The 18,204-nt window shown below is 45.9% G+C and overlaps 1 protein-coding gene across 3 annotated transcripts in view; it reads left to right on the top strand.

Annotated features, from left to right (window-relative positions):
• Positions 1–11,414: 11,414 nt before the first annotated feature.
• The window catches only part of nrp2a (neuropilin 2a), an 80,816-nt gene continuing 74,026 nt past the window's right edge, over positions 11,415–18,204 (top strand). For all 3 annotated transcript variants that reach the window (XM_030071755.1, XM_030071747.1, XM_030071764.1), the window contains exon 1: positions 11,415–12,248. In XM_030071755.1, coding sequence (XP_029927615.1) covers positions 12,173–12,248 — 76 coding nt within the window. In that variant the 5' untranslated portion in view covers positions 11,415–12,172. The remainder of the gene's footprint in view (positions 12,249–18,204) is intronic.

Genomic DNA, 18,204 nt, shown 5'->3' with positions numbered 1-18,204 from the left:
ACCGAGCGCCTTGCGAGGTTTATTTTAGAATTAACACGCCGCCCCCGACAATTTAATCAAACCCTGCTGCCTATTCAGAAAAGGACAAAGAAGATAAACCTATGTAAAGAGGAATAAAATGGAAAAATAGAGTCCTGTTGTTGCACTGAAGTCATAAAATGCTGTCAGAGACGAGAGGATTTCTTCTCACGTTTTCCACTATGTGCCATCATATGTAGTATTTAATGTTTTTTTGGGGAATGTGCCGGTCGCCATTCTCCACCGAGGGCCGGGGCAAAAAGCAAAGGCATCTTTTATTTTAGTTGTCATTAACATTTTCCCTGTGAAACCCCCCTAAAAGATGGCCACTCCGGCTCTGGGCTGGTAATATCAAATCAGACGCTTCAGACAGAATTTTAAATGCCCCCCACCAAACGTCGGCTAATCTAGGCCACGACCAAAACACGCGAGCCGGGGTCCGCTTTGGCAGCACGACAGCAGTCATATGCCTCATCTGCATCGGGGTAAATCCTTGACAGTTTAGCCTTACTGTAATAGATACGGTGTAAAACCTTAAACTGCATTAAGCCGAGACGAGGGGCTGTCCCGTCCCAGGCTTGCTGGCACATCTCCACCCCTCGTTCTTCTATATTGTGCTTGGATGTTGTGAAATGTAACTTTTCAAGAGACGCGATGGTAATTGAAGAGCTTGTGAAGTAGCATCTAAGCCTGATCTCGGTGGCAAATAAGGAGAAAAATGGGCTTTGGGGCTGGAATAAAGAGAGAAATGCTGGAATGGCATGAAGAGATGTGAGCTCACTTGCTTAGATTCAGATGGAAAGGTGTTAAAGCTGCAGAAATGCCATCTGTATGCCATCGATAAGTTTAGGAAGATCTAACTTTTGTCACCAGTGACTGCAAAATATATTTACCTGGGAGGAAGGAGGTTCTTTTTCATACTGGGCTTTGGCAAAAAAATACCCCCAATTACCCCCAACTTTTTTGGTGAATATGACCCAATACAATACTTCAATGCTCTTAAATTTGACCAACACTGTCTTTTCTCTCGCCGTGTTTATGTGGATTAATGACCTTTCCAGGGTGCGTTCCCCCCACTGCATGCTGGGACAGACTCCTTTCCCCTCCATGACCCCAAATTGGAATAAATAGATTTGGAGATGAGTGAAGGAATAAATGACGGATGAGTGTTTTCGCAGCTAGTTGTGGCTGACGGCGTTAAACGGAGGAGAGCCTCCTGCGGCGACAGCGCGGCCGACGCTCCCCGAGCCGCGTCGACTTGTCGAATGTGCTGCGACGTCGCAAAGTGTTCACGCAGCCCGACGCATCACCGGCGTTAGGTCAGGGCCACAGTCAGAGGAGAGGAGCTGGAGGAGTGTTTGACTGCTGCACATGTAAAAGTGACGGCTGTAAGGGTTTGTATCCGGATGCTGACGCGAGTACGGATCATCAGGTTTCTAAAAACCAGGACAAATAATGACCAGTCACTCAGTTACAAGTGAAGATACTGAACTGAACAGAGAAGATTAAAGTTATGTGACAATTTTGACAATTAAAATGTGCATGTGTTTGGCAAATGGGTGTGTACACTTTATCTGTGTGTCAGTGAGGAGTGACATAATCTGCCCCCATGCCCTAAGGGGACAATAAAGTCTTATAAGATAAGATAAGATAAGATAATTATTTATTTATTTATTTATTTATTTATTATATATTTAGGATGATAGTTGTTGTTTTCATTTCCTTTGATATATGTGTGACTGTATATGTTACATGTTTTTATTTTTTTATTTATTTTTTTTTTTATTAGGTTTTGCTTGTAAATCTTTGATTGTATTGTATTTCTTATTTGACCCCAGGAAGAATAGTCACTACTGAGGCAGTGACTAATGGGGATCAACAATAAACAATAAACAATAAGATGTTCCTTTATTAGTCCCACAGTGGGGAAATTTCAAGCGTTAAGTGGATAGCAAAATATGAAGCATAATTTACAGTATAAACAGATAATAAATAGCAACAAGCAATATAAAGACTATAAACAAGGAATATAGAAAAAAAACAGAAATATGAACAATTTATAAGAAAATCTGTCTTATGATTGTTGTGTTTTCCCAGTGAACCCATAAATCATCGTCCATCTTTACTTTGGGTTAGCTTCACTTTACTTTGGGGGGGTGTTTGATGTCGCCTCACTATCTCCTCTCTCTTATCGCAATCTAAATGACCACCGGCCGGTCTGGGCCACCTAAGGGAGCAACAGCAGTGCACAGCAAACACACCCCGGTGTCACTTTGTCCCCCCGAACCGCCGAGGCTTGGCGGGCCTGATAAACAGTGACAGTTGAGGCGAGGTATTTCTGTGACTGACGGCTATTGAGCGGGCGATATGGTGATTTGTTTCTCTGCTGCGGCACAATTGATTAGCCATAAGGAAACTCGGGAGACGTTATTGGATTACTATTCAGGGAGATTGAGTGTCAGTCTCCGTCGCGTTCCATATCTCATCCATCTCTCTGTCTTTCTGCCTCTCTTTCTCTCCCTCTCTCTTCAGAATGTATTAGTCATTTTCAATAATACGGAGGCGTCTGCTGCCCTGCATTTGATATTCTGTAACCACGGCTAAATAATGATGGATCCTTGGACTTGTCGCGTTCACCTGGAGGATGATTCCCTCTCTTTTCCGCCGCCGTCTTATGTGTCAGCCCCTCTCCTCCGTCTAGCCTGTCGCTCTGCCTGTCTGTCTGATTGTCTGATGATGGGTCTCTCACTCCCCCCCCCCGCCCTCCCCTCCTCTCAAGGAGACAAAGATGTGGTCCATATTGCATCCACTGGTGCATATCAAGGTCAATCAGTGGCAAAGGGACGCACAATGAAGCAAATGTCATTTAGAAGTGTGTGTGTGTGTGTTCGTGTGTGTGTGTGTGTGAGGTGACACGGGGCGTTCACTTACACGGCTGACACAGATGTTACCTTTGTGGTCAGGATGCTGTAAGTCAATTAGGTTTTGCTAATGGGCCGTCTGCGTGGGGCCCGTGGTGCTTTAACTGAACTGGCTCCAATGGACACACACCCTCACACACACACACACACACACACACACACAATATTGATAAGATTACCATGGTAATGCGAATGCACCGGGGTCGAGGCACATTAAGGCAGCCGCCTTTCACAAACATCCTTTCTTTTTAAATTGTCAGCCATTTTAGCCTAAGTGCCTCGCTCTTTCTGCCTTCCGATTTATTTTAATGTGATTTCTCCTCATTTTGGGGCTCCTCTCCTTATTTCTCCATCTCTTTCTCAAACAGAATATTGTCCTCTATCTCTAGTCCTCTGTTTTATCTGTCTCTGTCTCCCCCGTCTCTCTCTCTCTCTCTCTTTCTGGCCCTCTTTATCTCGTTTTCTCTCACGTTATTGGCATGGCTGCCCATCAGACGCTGCTGCCAAAGCACAGAACAAAATGTGCATTTTCATCAACCGGCAGTTTCATCCATTCCAACCAAACTTCTGCTCGCCTCTTTCCTTCCCTCCCATCGCCACTAACTTTCAACTTTTCCTCGTTGGCACGGCGCGGCAATCAATCGGCTGCCAAAGAATATGGAGCGGAAAATAACAGAAAGGAAAAAGAGAAGGCAATGTGGCAGCAGTAAACTTTGAGTAGGAGAAGTGAACATGACGTTATGGTCAAATGAGTGCAGTGTGCTCATTACAATATGTCGTGCTGCAAAAGTCTCAATCTTAACTCATTCAGTCACATTTTCAGGGTTAAAATCTTGTAACCCTAAAAAAAAATCTTGTTTCAACATATTTCAACATATTTATACTTAAACAAGTGAAACTGCATTGGAAATAAGTGGGATTATCTCCTCCCACTGCCTTTTTTTTTCACGTTTGTAGTAAAAAATACGATTTTAACACTCAACATGAGAATAAATGTCGTGTAAGCATGGGTATTTTTGCAGTGTATGTCTAAATGTGCATGTAATGTGTTTATAAATGCTTTTATATTCATGTCGCAGTATTATACATTTACATACATACTATTGAAGCTGCTAAGCATAGGGTTTTAAAAAAAAAAAAAAAAGCATTTCTTCGTGCATTGTGGCAGGAGTAGACAAACTTAGCTTTCTGTTAGTCATGCAGCACTTTTATCTCCCCCCAACAAAAACTCTCTCCTCCTCCTCTCTCTCTCTCTCTCTCTCATTAACATCCACTTGTCCTCCAGTCTTTTCTCTCCCCAGTTTGTCAAGCGCTGATCTCGCCTTCAGAGGCCGAGTGATAAAGGCCCTGCAGAGTAAACAAGGCGTGGAGAATGGCCTCTTGTCTTTTTTTCTTCTTCTCTTTGTTTTTTTCTTCCTTTTTTTTTTTTTTTTTTTTTTTATTATTGACTCCTAATGCAGCGCCCATTCCTGCCAATGATGGAGTGAGTCTGGAACCTACAAGCACACATGTGAGGGTCAGTGCACACACACACACACACACACACACACACACATTAAGCGTGCATGCCAGCAAGTGTGTGCACCTACACACACAAATCAAAGAGGACGCTGCACTAAAAAAAAAAAAAATGCATATTCACACATCCTCAAGAGGATTTTCCTTTCCTTCCACTATTCTGAATATATTGTTAAAAAAAAAAAAAAAGGCATCAGTTTGTTTCCAGCAAACTCAAAAAGATTGGAAGCTGCAGTATAGCATTTGTGGTGAAATTTGTATGCAATTATGGTGTTTCTTACCCCTCTACTTGTCAGGTATTGCTTCCTGGAAAATATGTGTAGTGAGCCTCCCTCCCTCTCTCTTTCTCTCTCTCTCTCTCTCTCTCTCTCTGGTCTCCAGACTGGGGGTGGGGGGGGGCAGAAGGGGGGGGTTCGAAGGGAAGAGTGTGGCGAAGGTCACTTTGATGTGACTATAAAGACACACAGCAGGCCGGTGGAAAGAGATGAAAGAGGCAGAGCACAGGCAAAATAGATCCTGGTGGAAAAAAAAAAAAAAAAAAAAAAGAAGAGAAGATGCATTCTCCCATTCTTCTTCTCTGCAATGCACGAGGGGGATAATGATGGTGCATCATAAACAAGAGGTGGCCGGGGAATAGAGCAGGCATCTCGCAATTAAAGTAAGCAAACAACATATCTGAATCGAGGCCGACATCGGCGATGTGCCGGCTGCATGGCACAGCGGCCATCTTTTGTGTGAAACGAGCAAACCCCTCATGTCGGAGCGTGAAAACCAACAACTTATTAGGCAGGTTAATGAATAAATTATCATTCATCAAATTTGGCGAATGCGGATCATTCACTGTGACTTATTTGCTGAATGATTAATGAATCCCGCCTTATTTTAGCTGGCGTGGCGCTGTAAAGACGCTTTGGTTAATATGTCACGATTAGGCAAATGAGATCGGTCTAGATAGCTGTCAAGAGCTCAGGCAGCCGGCATGCTGATCTGAATTTCTCCGACGTCTTGATGTATGCAATACCTAACCGTCTAGTTTGTTTATATTTACAGCGTGTTCTTAAAAATATGCCTGGAGGCTGTGTTTTCCACCAGCTTGCCTTCATGCGGTTGGATGCCCCCCTTAGGCTCAGTCCAGTACTGCATCTTAAAGCAGCTCTTGACCAGTCTGTGTTTTTTTTTTTTTTTTTTTTTTTTTTTTTTTTTCATCTGTCTTGCCTGCAAGGGAGATATTCTGAGCTTGGCAACCCCCCAAAACATCCCAGTAAGAGATTCTGAAAGCCCGGAGAGTGAAATCATGAAACCTCTCAGTTTTCCAAAGGCACATCCTCCAAATCAGAAGCAGCATTTCTGCTATAGCTCCGCTTTGCTTTTCTCCTCTCTGCCTGCCATACATGCTGCTCCGAGCTGTAGCAGAAAGTGCCTGTGATTGAGCTGTTTTCGGTATTGAAGGTAGCACACACAGAGACACACACACACACACACACACACACACACACACACACACACACACAAATACACAGGAGGTGAAGGAGGAGGAGGAGGAGAGGTAAGGCAGCAGACAGACACCAGATGTTTCCATACAATCCAGCCAGCCAGCCTGCACAGCAGTAGCCAGATTGCTGTATGCAGTACATTACATTGCAGTGTGTGTGTGTGTGTGTATGTGTGTGTAATTATTACCTTGGTTAGGGCATGCCCATAGCACGGGTGGCCCATCAAGAATGCAGTGGGCCACAGTCAGTCTTGAAATAGCTGAGGATGTGAGAGATTTGTGATTTGTGCCTCCTGGTGAAAAGAGGAGATCCTTTCTCACTGGAAGAACGGGAAGGTGTGGGAATGTGTGGAAGAATCGCAGGGCCACCGTGGGTGTTGAGCGTATATGTGTGTGTGTGAGTGTGTGAGTGTGTGTTAGATGAAGATAAGATGAAACATTAATGATCCTGAGGGGAAATTGGGTCAGAGCCACAGCGGCGAAGAATAGAGGGAAACATAAAAATACAACAAACGCAGACAGTTTGAGGATTAAAGTTGCAGCAGCTCCTATAGGCTGTGAAAGAGCCCTCACCTCTCTTTGCATTTGCATGTGTGTGTGTGTGTGTGTGTGTGTAGACCTTGTTATCATTTCATTAAGCATATGCCATATCACTAAATTGTCGAAAAGCTCTGATACATCGAGCTGTGGTGTCACTCCTTTGCAGCAGTGCATTCGTTGCATCGGTTATAAATTCTGCCAATTAAAGTGCACCGATTCCTTAAAACACACACACACACACACATACACACACACACACACACACACACACACACATTCTAACAGAATCCAACAGAATACAATGAGCTATGAGCTGCAGCTTTTTGTCAGCATTTTTTAAAATATTGACTTTTCCACATTTCAAAAGAAAGGGATAGTCTTTCATTTTCATTTTTAGCTAAAAACGCAGAATTGCATCGTTAACTGGCACGTTTTTCAAATTGAATCATTTGATAAACGAAAAATTGTTTATAAATTGACTCGTCAACTCGTGAGTCATGACGCAAGCTGAATCGATTTTGAGCTCAAGATTCACACCCCTGTCCCCTCTCTTCTTGTGCTTTTTTTTTTTTTTTTGTGCGTTGGCCTGAGCTGGCCTAATACACACAAACACACACTCGGCACACACACCAGATTGATGGGGTCAACTGAAGGCTATCTCCGCCTTATCTCCTCCCACCTTCAGATCTGTCGGTGCTGAGGAGGAGAGAGCCGAAGGTCTAAACGCGGATCAGTCAGCCTTCTCATCGACTGCTAAACTTTCGCACAGTTTCCCCCCTTCAACCTTCATGCCGGCTGACTGGGGGAAAACACACTGATGAGAGAGGGAAAGAGGAGAGGTGTGTGTGTGTAAAAGAGAGAGGGAGGGAGTGTGTGAGAGGAAGAGAGAGGGACTTATCAGTCATGCTGTCAGTCTTCAGGGCAGGTTGTGATAAGAGAGTCAGAATGGCAACGGCTGGAATCTCTCTCTCTTTCTTGCTCTCTCTCTCTCTCTCACACACACACACACACACACACACACAGAGAGAGAGAGAGAGAGAGAAAAAAGACCCTGTTATGTTCTGCTCTGCCGCCCATGAGTGAACACAGCTCAGGTGTTTTGAGGTGGAGCTCTATGGCAGCCATTTGTCAACTGTATTTTGGGGCGAGACGACGGAGCGAGTACAGATGTTACGACCCGAGGGGAAAAAATACATTTGGTAGATTTACATATCGAAGCTGCCGGGTTAAGCTGTTCGATTTCAGCCTCAGACGTGGACACCTGGAGCGTCCTGGTGGCTCTTTTGGGCCGGGATTTCAAGATACACGATGTGAAACAGCATCGAAATGAGGTCCCTTTAGACTCAAGTGACAAAAAAAGCGAAATATGCATGAAATTTGATGATTGAATCTACATGGTTCTTAAGTCTACATGGCTCCCGTCATTGGACCCATGATGGAGATTGTGGAGTAAGCACAAAATTTGATGGTTGAGTCTGCACGGTCCTAATCAGCAGCCTGACTCGATGATAAAATATGTGCTTGCGCCGCATTTTTCGTTAATTGAGTCTAAACAGCACTTATGTGAATGAGCCCTCAGTTTTTATACTGCACCTTTGAGCCACATCCTTGCATGCAAAGCTGTGGCAAGGTTGTGGGTTTGAATCCACAGTCGCATGGTTTACAGCATTTCTGTCTGTCGCCTTCACTAAAAAAATCCTCTGGTGCACAGGAACTGAAGCAAAAGTATTTTGTTTGAAACTGGGTGGTCAGTGCCGGTCAACATGGCGGACAAAGAGCAGAGCAAACTCCATCGACAGGAAATTCAACAAAAAAAGACGTCACAGTCCCAGTCCTGCCCGTCCCGTTTGATGAACAGGGTGGACAGGTGATCTCTGGGGTATTTTGTGCAAAGACAAAGTCAAAATCAAAGGAACCTTTATCATCCCATAGCTCATGGGCAGCAGTTGCTATTAGTGCAAAACACCACAGCAATGATGACTTAGTATCAAAGATGTCACCAAAATGTATTAAGAATGAGGATTATCACTTTAATATACCAAGAATGCATGTTTTGGGGGACTCTCTCTCTCTCTCTCTCTCTCTCTCTCTCTCTCTCTCTCTCTCTCCCGCTCTGCCTCTAACCCTCTCAACCAGCTTCCCTTGGGTGGACTGTTGCCCTCCATTAGCCATGCGTTGACCCAATATTTTGGGGGTTGAAAGCTGATGGAGGGGGCCGAGATGTTGACAAGTGGGAGAGGGAGGTATCAAATGACCCTCAGGGGAGGAGGAGGCGGGGGGTGCAGAACAGAAAGTGACCGAGCACTGGTTGAAGGTTTTAGACCCCCTCTCTCTCTCTCTCTCTCTCTCTCTCTCTCTCTCTCTCTCTCTCTCTCTCTTGCTCTCTCTTAGGGCCAAAACGGGTGTCAAACAAGGAGCGCCCAGTGCCAGCCATTACAAAAGGCTTTCATCGACGCCGTTTTCCTCGATAAACACACGAGCGTGCGCACATGACACATAAAATACACACACAGACACGGAGATAAACAACTCGGTGACACGTGGCAAACTGGTTTGTGCCAGTCTGGACCCCCCCACCTCCCACCTCCCCACCCCAACACATACAAACACACACACACTCTCACTCCCTTCCCCGCCCGCCCAAGGGCTCAGATTAGCCAATCACAGTGACATGTGACAGCCACGCCCTCGGGCTATTGGTGGTCTTAAGAATGACTGACGGGTTGTAAGAAATAAGAAAGCGGTGCGATGGCGGCATCTGGTCAAGTCCTGGGGTGGGTGGGTGGGGGAGGGTGTGGGGGGTGTGGGACGGGAGGGTAAAGGGGTGGGGGGAGGTGATAGTTGACCAAGGTGACAGACAGACAGACAGATAGTGACACGCAGACTCGCTGTATAACCTTCTGTCAAGGGCATCAGGTTTTGTTTATGTCCTCTCATGATTTTATGTCCGTTTCCTATTCATTGTCCACAGCCTGAGAGAATAAGGCAAGATCATCATCATCATCATCATCATCATCATCATCTCTATAATTACGATTTCAGAGTTTATCACTGTGGTCATCATCATTATCATTACTGCCGCCTTCCGCCGCTTCTTACTAATTAGGCGGTGTCATTATGAGGATTAGGGGTTCAATTCCCTGTGTTCCTCAATGGCCAGTGCAAGGCATTGGCAGTTATGAGGATTGATCATGAGGATTATTATTTTTACTGTATTTTCTACCTTTAAGTCCCGCTTTTAATCATAATGTTTTCCTACACCTTGGTGATTTGATCTAGTTTTGTAACATACTTTGTAACCCTGTCTCAAAAATTAATCAAGTTTGGAATTACTGCTATTACTACTATTACTACTACTACTACTACTATTACTACTACTACTACTACTATTATTATTATTATTGTTATTATTATTATTATTATTATTATTATTATTATTATTATCATGGCACTAATACTGCCAGGGTTGCTGGGTCAACTCCTTGCTAAGCTGCATGGCTTGAATATTTCATGGGTTAGGGGTTCAATTCCCTGTGTAGTTAAATGCCACTAACATTGCCAAGGTTTGAGGTTCAATTCCCTGAGAAGCTCAAAGGCACGAGCATTACTCGGCTGAGGGGTTCAATTCCCTGTGTAGCTCAATGGCCTACCATTACTAATGTTAGGGGTTCAATTCCCTGTATAGCTCAATGGCACTAACATTATGGGATTAGGGGTTCGATTCTCTCTGTAGCTCAATCTCACTAAGATTACTAAGGTTAGGGGTTCAATTCCCTGGCCATAACACCGCTAAGTTAAGGGATTTAATTCTCCATGTAGCTCAATAGCCTTTAGCACAATTCCCTGTGGCCCGGGGGCACTAATGTTACTAGAGTTGGCGGTTCAATTCCTTGCACCACCAACATTGCCAGGGTTAGAGCTTCATCTCCCTGTTTAGCCCAGTGTGCTAATGCCAGCAGGGTTAGGGGTTCAATTCCTCATGCAGCTCAATGGCACTATCATTGCCAGGGTTGGGGGTTCAATTCTGTCATCCAGCATGCGCATGCTTGTATTGCTGTAAGATGTGTTGGATTAGTCGTGTGTTACATCGCCTCAGAAAGTGCCGCATGTGCGCTGACCTTTAGGAATGCACCTAGCTGTTCCAAATAAAGCTGCCGGCGAGGCCACATACTGTACCTCATTATACAGGGAGGCCTCAGCCGGTCCATTACATTACATGGTAATACAAGCCATAGGCAGGGCACATGGGCTGGACGCTGCATGGAGAGGCCTTTCTCAGCAGATTATTTTGGGCTCACTACTGTGTCATTATGCAGCGACCCGCTCTGTATTTAGGCCTGCTGATTGTAGGGCTCAGATTGGGCTGGGCCGGGCCGGGCCGGGCCGAGGTGGGCTCTCCCACTGTTGAGTGGAGGGGAGTGACATTGGCTCGGTTGTTTGATGTGTTTTGTGGTGAACCAGGCCATGTGCCGCTAACCCTCCTACCCCCCTCAATCTCTTCCTAGTTCCTTACCCCCTAATTTCTCACTCTTTCTGGGATTTCTCTTTCTCTTTTCATTTGAAAATAGCCCAAGGAGGCGTTCTGCTCCCTGGTTTACCATTATAAAGTATCTTATCTAGGCCTTATCTGTGGAAGAGTTCATATCTGTGGTATCTTGTGAAGGGGGTTGGGGAGGGATGCCTATGTATGTGTGAGAGAGAGAGAGAGAGAGAGAGAGAGAGAGAGAGAGAGAGAGAGAGAGAGAGAGGCGTGCGCGTGCGTGTGTGCGTGCACGGGCGCTCCCCCCACTCTCTCTCTCCCTATAATCAACGACCGGCGGGGAGGGGGCGGAGCCGAGCCGCTGTGACTGTAACGCGATAGCTTCTCCGCTCAAAAGCGGACACTCTCACACACTCACACACACTCTTCCAGACGTGCGCACACACACACGCTGCTGCCGAGCGGAGCGCAGGCTGCACGGAGCCGCTAACAGAGACACAGAAGCGAGAGGAGCGGGTGCCGCAGGAGGTGGCATGACATGTATAGCGTGTTTTTGGGAGGCAAGAGCTCAGCACTTTTCCCGCTACCCTTTTCTGTGAAGTGTGCACCGCCTCAGAGCGCAGGATCGGACCCTCAGACAGAGGCTCCCTGAGAGCTGGGACTGTGGACTGGTGCCTTGCTTACAAAAGCCCCGACAGGCAGGAGAAGTAGCCCCCGTGTGCGCAAAATACGCGGAGAGGCAGAGAAGGCGAGACGGGGAGCCTCTCCGTCGGATCTGGGCGCACCCTGGAGCCGCGGTCCAGACTCTCCGGAGTGCCGACATTGCCAAAAGCTTCCCAACTAGCCGGGGGAAATGCAGTATTGATCAAGGAGTGTATGTGATCAACATTTTTGGATGAGACTCACTTAATTCTAGGTGGCAACGCTCCGCTAAGTAGCCCGACTCTACAGGGGAAAGGGCTGCGCAAACCCACATCTCTTAATTTATTCAATGACATGTGCTTGGAAAACAGTTTTCTTCGCCAATGGTTTACTAAAGGACGAGGGATTATTATTGAAGTGGCTTAGTTTTGTCTGCTGCCAGCAGTTTTTGGCCCAGAAGGGGTGTGGATTTTTTCTTTTGGAGGAACAGCAGATTTGATATAGACGAGGTGGGGACATTATAAAATTTAAAGATCTCCACGAGTTTCTACATCATCCAAGATGGATTTTCTGTCATGCTTGATTGGATTTTTAATGGCAATATGTCATGTGGCATCGAGAGTCAGTGGAGAAGAGGGTGAGTTTTACAGTTACTTCTTCCGATTTTAACGCACGGCATGGTCTGCCTCAAAACGTGCCAGAATGGGAAAAACACTCCAGTCGCTGTAACTGCACAGACTGTGTGCGCCCTTTCCATTACATTTCGTTTCATCCCGTGGGCTTATACATTACGGGGTAATAAAAGCAGGAGTTTTTCTTCTCACCTTATTTCAAAAGTCATTTTAAAGCTCTCCTTGTCATCTGTTTCAAATTATTTCAGACATAAGCGCCTGGCATGTGATAGCCATTGTCTGATAACCGAATCCATGTGTCTCTGGCATATTTCCTCTAAAATTGTCCACTTGGTCTGGGAGATGAAGAGAAAGGATCTGTCACAGAGAAAAACGATATTGCTGTTTTCCTCTGCTGAGGAAACATGGTTTTGCTTTGGTCTCCAATTATGGGCAGCCGGGCTACACCTTGGCCACGCATGGTCATTAAAAATTAATGCCAACCTACTTTCATATTTACTATTAACAGTTACTTTTAAGTTAACCGATTTTAGGTTTTTCTTTTCTTTTTTGGGTTGTGAAGGGGTAAAATCAAATGGATGAGTTTTTCATTCAAGCGAGTGATTAACCTGTCGCTACACGTTTAGAACAAAAGAACTTATGTTTCCCCATAAAATATTTAAAATATATGAAGCAATTATCTGTCGCAGCCAAACTTTGATCGAGTCGGATATATCATCAGCTCACTGGACTGTGAATGAGCTGATTATATGCATGAGGCTCTCGAAAATGCAAACACGTTGTTTACCTCGAGTTATTGCCCCTTGTTTTTCTTCGATTTAAAAATTCATCAAGGAAAATAAACAGTCCTGCACAGGCGATGATTAAAACGGTACTAAGCGTCATGGTGGAAAAATAAGAATTAGGCGTAGGCGGCGCGGCTGGAACCTGCTATTTTACTAATCCGGCGGTGTCCAAGAAGACCGTGCGTAAAAGCTACACTGTCATTGTTGGATCGAGCCAATAGGACTGTAATCATCGCCATCATAATCATTATCTTCATCAACCACAGCAGGTCTTTCTCTCTCATTATCACCTGGTGCCGCTCGGGGTTGTGCGCCGGGGTGAAGGGAAGATTTTAGAGGCTTGGTGGCTTGACGCAGGCAGGCAGCTCCAGGCGGCGGCGCACCGCCACCTCCGTGCGCTCTCGGCGCTCAAATCATAATAATCAGCAGGATGGTTATAGAATCACCCTCCTCCTTCGCCGGGAAATCACAGTCCAGGGTGATCAGGATATAGTGCCTTGCGCAATGACACTTCAGCAGGAGGGAGATTCTTGCTCTCTCGGGGGTTTGTGCCCAGGTCCACCAGTCTGAGGATGAGCCATCTAATTGCGTCCACTCCCTTCCCAAGATAAATCAAATTATGATCATGTAGGCTACTTTTTACCATAATAATAGGAGATCGTGCGCAAAGCGTTATGAATTGATTTGGAAGCCGAACCCGAAAGCAAACTTAACAACAGGGGGAGCATTTAGTCTGGTCTCCTACCCTAATAATTTATCACACCAACCAAATAGTCATAATATCTTGCCAGCAATCAGTCATCGCGCCGCTCTGCCAGCTGTGGTGGCTTACGACAGCGGGGTGCACGCAGGGGCTCGGCCGTACAGTGACGCCGCTGGTGGGATGACACATGGCGACCGCTCACTCATCGTTGCACGGCGCCTATCCTGCCTCCGGTGCTGTTATACGCTGGTTTCATTCTCCGCGTCACGGCTCCCCATCCATGTTTTATGCAGATCTGCGCTCTCGCCGTCTGACGCCACACGGGATTTCTTGCCGCGCGCACCGAGGAAAAACGGCAATAATAGTTCTTTAGTCCCGAGGGATTTTCACTGCATGTGCGGCTCTTATTACTGACTTTACAGTAATTGTTATTTATGGTGTTTCTTTTCATTCTCGGTGATAACAATAGCCCCGCGGGGATGAGCAGCTTTTCTGTGATATTTGTATAATATCCTTATAGAGTGTGATTATAGGAGTATTAGGCTATAGCTCCGGTAATAGCGGATCATGATCTCGTGGTGACATCGCCACCCGTGGTCTGCCTCAAACAGCAGCCAGTCTCTCAATTCATATAGGCTCTTTGCTCTTGTTTAGGGCTACTTGCGTTTAAATAGGACACACATCCCAGCTATCCTTCTGTGTGTGTGTGTGTGTGTGTGTGTGTGTGTGTGTGTGTGTGTTGCTGGCTGCCTGTGTACCCGTTGATCAGAGACAGATGTGGGCCTCTTGGCAGCCATCAGGCAAGCAGGCAGCTCCATCCCCCTACTCTCTCTCTCTCTCTCCTTCTGTCTCTCTCTCTCCCTCTCTTCCCCACTACCTCTCACCCTGCCAAGACACTGCATGTCCCTGCCTCCTCACTCCCCTCAAGAGCCACATTACACATAGATGCCAGAAGAGAAAGAGAGAGGCTGAAAGAGAGCAGAGAGATTCAGAGAATCAGAGGAGAGGAAGACAGCAGTAGAGAAAGAGAGAGAGAGAGAGAGAGAGAGAGAGAGAAGGGGAGGGGGCCAGCAGCTGCAGAGAGGAGTGGGAGGCAGATGCTGCTGCCGCTGCCGCAAAAAGCTTCATTACTGCTACCCAGGGCACAGATAACAGCAAGCGTGGCATCCACCAGCCAAGAAAGCAGCAGAAGAGAGGAGGAGACGCGGGAGAGGAAGAGAGCTGGAGGAGAGACAAGGGGAGGGAAAACGGATCGTGCATCAAACGGAGTGCAAGCGGAAAGGGCAACATCAAAGCGCGCAGGGGTCGCGGAGTAAAAATGGCAGTGGACAGAGAGGGAGCAGATCGTATTAAGGGTTTACAAAATGGCACTAACATCTGGGGTGGTGGAGTTAAACTGGGGTAAAATCACAGCAGGGGCTCTGCCGGGAGAGTTTTGATCAGTCTGAGGGGAAACAAAAGGAGGCTTGGGTGCAAAATGAGACATTCACAATTCTGAAAACTGACAAAAGTGATTACAGTGGTGAAAACAAAGCGTGCCAGAGTCACCTTAAGGCCTTATTTACTTCCCAGACAGCCCAGGTTTTCATGAAGGGCTCCATCTGGGGGTTTTGCAGACTTGACTGATGAATTTGCAGGTTGCAAACGTTTTCCCAAAGTAGATAATATGGAAGAAAAAATGTTTTTACCAATTCATGCCTAAGGCAACTCAGCCAGGAACCTCTGTAAGCATAAAACTCTTCTTTGGTCTGAGGGTGAATTATCCGTGTCCTTGGTGTTTGGTTCCTGGTTTGATTTTGACCTGAACTGCTGTCTTCTGAAAACTCTCACACTGCAAATAATAAAAAAAAAAACCCATCTTGTCAAGTGGTAATCTCATATTCAGTGTTAAAATCTTGTTTGTGTTGAAACAAATGAAGGTGGGATGAGATAATCCCGCTTGTTTCCGATGCAGTCTCACTTGTTTCAGAGATTTTCCTGGGAACAAGTACAAACAGGTTGAGAAACAAGCCGGAATAAGACAGATCAGCTGATTGCTATCAAGAAAATCCCACTTTCAAGATTCTAAGAAAATTCTAGAAACAACCTGAGAGTCGGAAACAAGCGGGATTATCTCATCTCGCCGGCAGATTTCTCTCACTTTGTTTGTCGAGCATGAGTTTAACACTGAATATGAGACATGGATTTTTGTAGTGCATGTAACGCATCACGTCAGTGTGACAGACGACAGCAGAATGTCGCTTTAAGACCGCTTTGCTGCAAGCCGTACATCTCAAGCGGCACGACTTCCACTCCACTTGTGCTGTAATCACAATAGTTTGACTCACTGACATGTACATTAATTACTCATTACTGCCAGCATTAATATTCAGGCCATTAGGCAGCTCATTTGCATGTTTATTGAGTGGGCGGCTGTACATCCTCTCCACCTATAGTATCTTCTTCTCCCAGAGTTGGATTTCTACTCATTTAATCACTCGCCCTTTCCAACGGTTAGCTCCTAGATGAATGGAGTCATTCTCTTCCCCCTCTCTCTCTCCTTCTCACTTTTATCTTCTTTCTTGGTGGCTTTTTTTGCCCTTTTTTCCTTCTTTGTTTGTACCTCACCTTCATTTCTCGCGTATTCCACCTTTTCTCGCCCCCCTAGTGCTTTGCATTTTTTAATCTACCCCAGAGTCAAATGAATCAGCTTCAAAAAAAAAAAAAAAAAAAAAACAAGGTCACCTATTAGCATTCATAGGCGAGGACAAACGGAGCGGGCCCGTTCGATACCAGTCAGGTATGGCAGTCGCAGGCTCGTTGGAAAAGCCCTGGAAAAGGCCCGGCTGTGCTGGGGGTGAAATTAAAAACAAGACCCCCATAAATAAAACAGAGCCGGGTCTCTCGCTCCGCCGCATTAGCCACGCATGGAGGTCTTAACGGGTGCTCAGGGAGGCACTTTGGGTGGAGTGGTGGGAAGGGGGTCGCATTGTCAAGAGGAGAGGTGTTTTGAATTTACTGTAATTCACCAGCAGGGTCAAAGAGGAGGGAGGGCACGAGGGTGCAAGCGGAGAGAAAAGGCGGCTTTTGTGCACAGTCGGCCCAGACGGGGTTGGTTTTTTTAACGCGGTCGCTTTTCCGCTGAGAGGTAGAACAGGCCGTAGGTGGGCAACAAATCACCGGGAATCTGGTGGCACAAGCTCAATCCCTCACCGCTCTCCCTTGCTGATGTGGGCTTTGCTGCTTCTACAACTTCAGAGGGGGGGTAAAGTGCCTCGGCGGTGCAGGTTTGTTACCGTCCAAAGACACAAAGAGCGTGTCGGGGAAAGAAGGAGAGGAGGAGAGGCAGTACTTGAGCCAGGTAGTGTTGGGATTAGACCCACACCATTACCCCCCCCACCCTCCTCCCTCCTCCAGGCACCAGCAACCATCTGTTTACCCAATTGATCTATTGAACCATTGATCACTATAGCCGCTGCCATGCATTTAGCTGATTAGCAAGGGGGATCTCATCCTGTTAGGGAGGGAGGGGTGGAAAGGGATAGAGAGAGAGAGAGAGAAAGAGGAGTTTGGAGCCATTATCTGCTGGTAATGTAGCTTTGTTGTGTTGTCAAAGGCAAATCCACTCAAATGAAATCCACTCTAAAGCAGTTACATTGAAAGTAAACAGCTTTTGGAGATGGGCCTGGCATTTTGGAGACCTTTTTTTTTTTTTTTTTTGGTCTTTTTTTTTCTCATTCCCATTAAACGCAGATAGCCTGATTTTACATGTGCAGCTACAATGGAGTTTAATCATGTAATAAAAGTGTGTAGACGCCCCTATGGAAGTTATGGATGCCTCTATTTAGGCTTCAGTGTTGGGACAGACCAGAATACACTATTTCAAGAAACAGGTGACGAACCCACAGGTGAAAGCAACACATTTCCTCATTAATATCAGGAAAAATAACATTTGATTCAAGAAAATTCTGAAAACAAGTTGATTGGCACTGGAAAGAAGTGGGAGTATCATCCGACAAGAAGAAAAACAAGATTTTAACACCGAATATGAGACTAAATGAGTTGTTAAGATGATTTTTTTTGTGGCAAAGTTTTAAAAATATTCACATATCAGTGTTTTGTTTTTTTTTTTTAAAACAGCATATCCAAGAGGCGATTTTTTTCCCCCCCACTTTAATTTGAAACTCTCTAACACTTGCACACACCACCACTGCTCATAATGCCGCTGCTCCTCTCTCCCACAGCACTCTCATTTTGCCTCAGCATGACGGTGTTAAAGCAAAGGGCAATGAAAGTGAATATATTTTTCCCTCTCTCTTTTCTTCGCCCTTCCTCCACATCCCCTCTCTCCCCTCTCTCTCCTTGGGTCCACTCTAGTGTGGAGCGGGTGAGATTAAAAGCAGTCGGAGAGACAACCCCTGTGCTTGACTGAATGGATGAGTGCGGCCCGCTCTCCCCTCTCTTATTCCCTCACACTCCGGGCCGATAGCACTT

The sequence above is a fragment of the Myripristis murdjan genome, chromosome 2 (genome assembly GCF_902150065.1).
Source record: "Myripristis murdjan chromosome 2, fMyrMur1.1, whole genome shotgun sequence".
Classification (NCBI taxonomy): Eukaryota; Metazoa; Chordata; class Actinopteri; order Holocentriformes; family Holocentridae; genus Myripristis; species Myripristis murdjan.
Note: the sequence above shows the minus strand (reverse complement) of the source record. Positions and strands in the feature narration are given on the sequence as shown.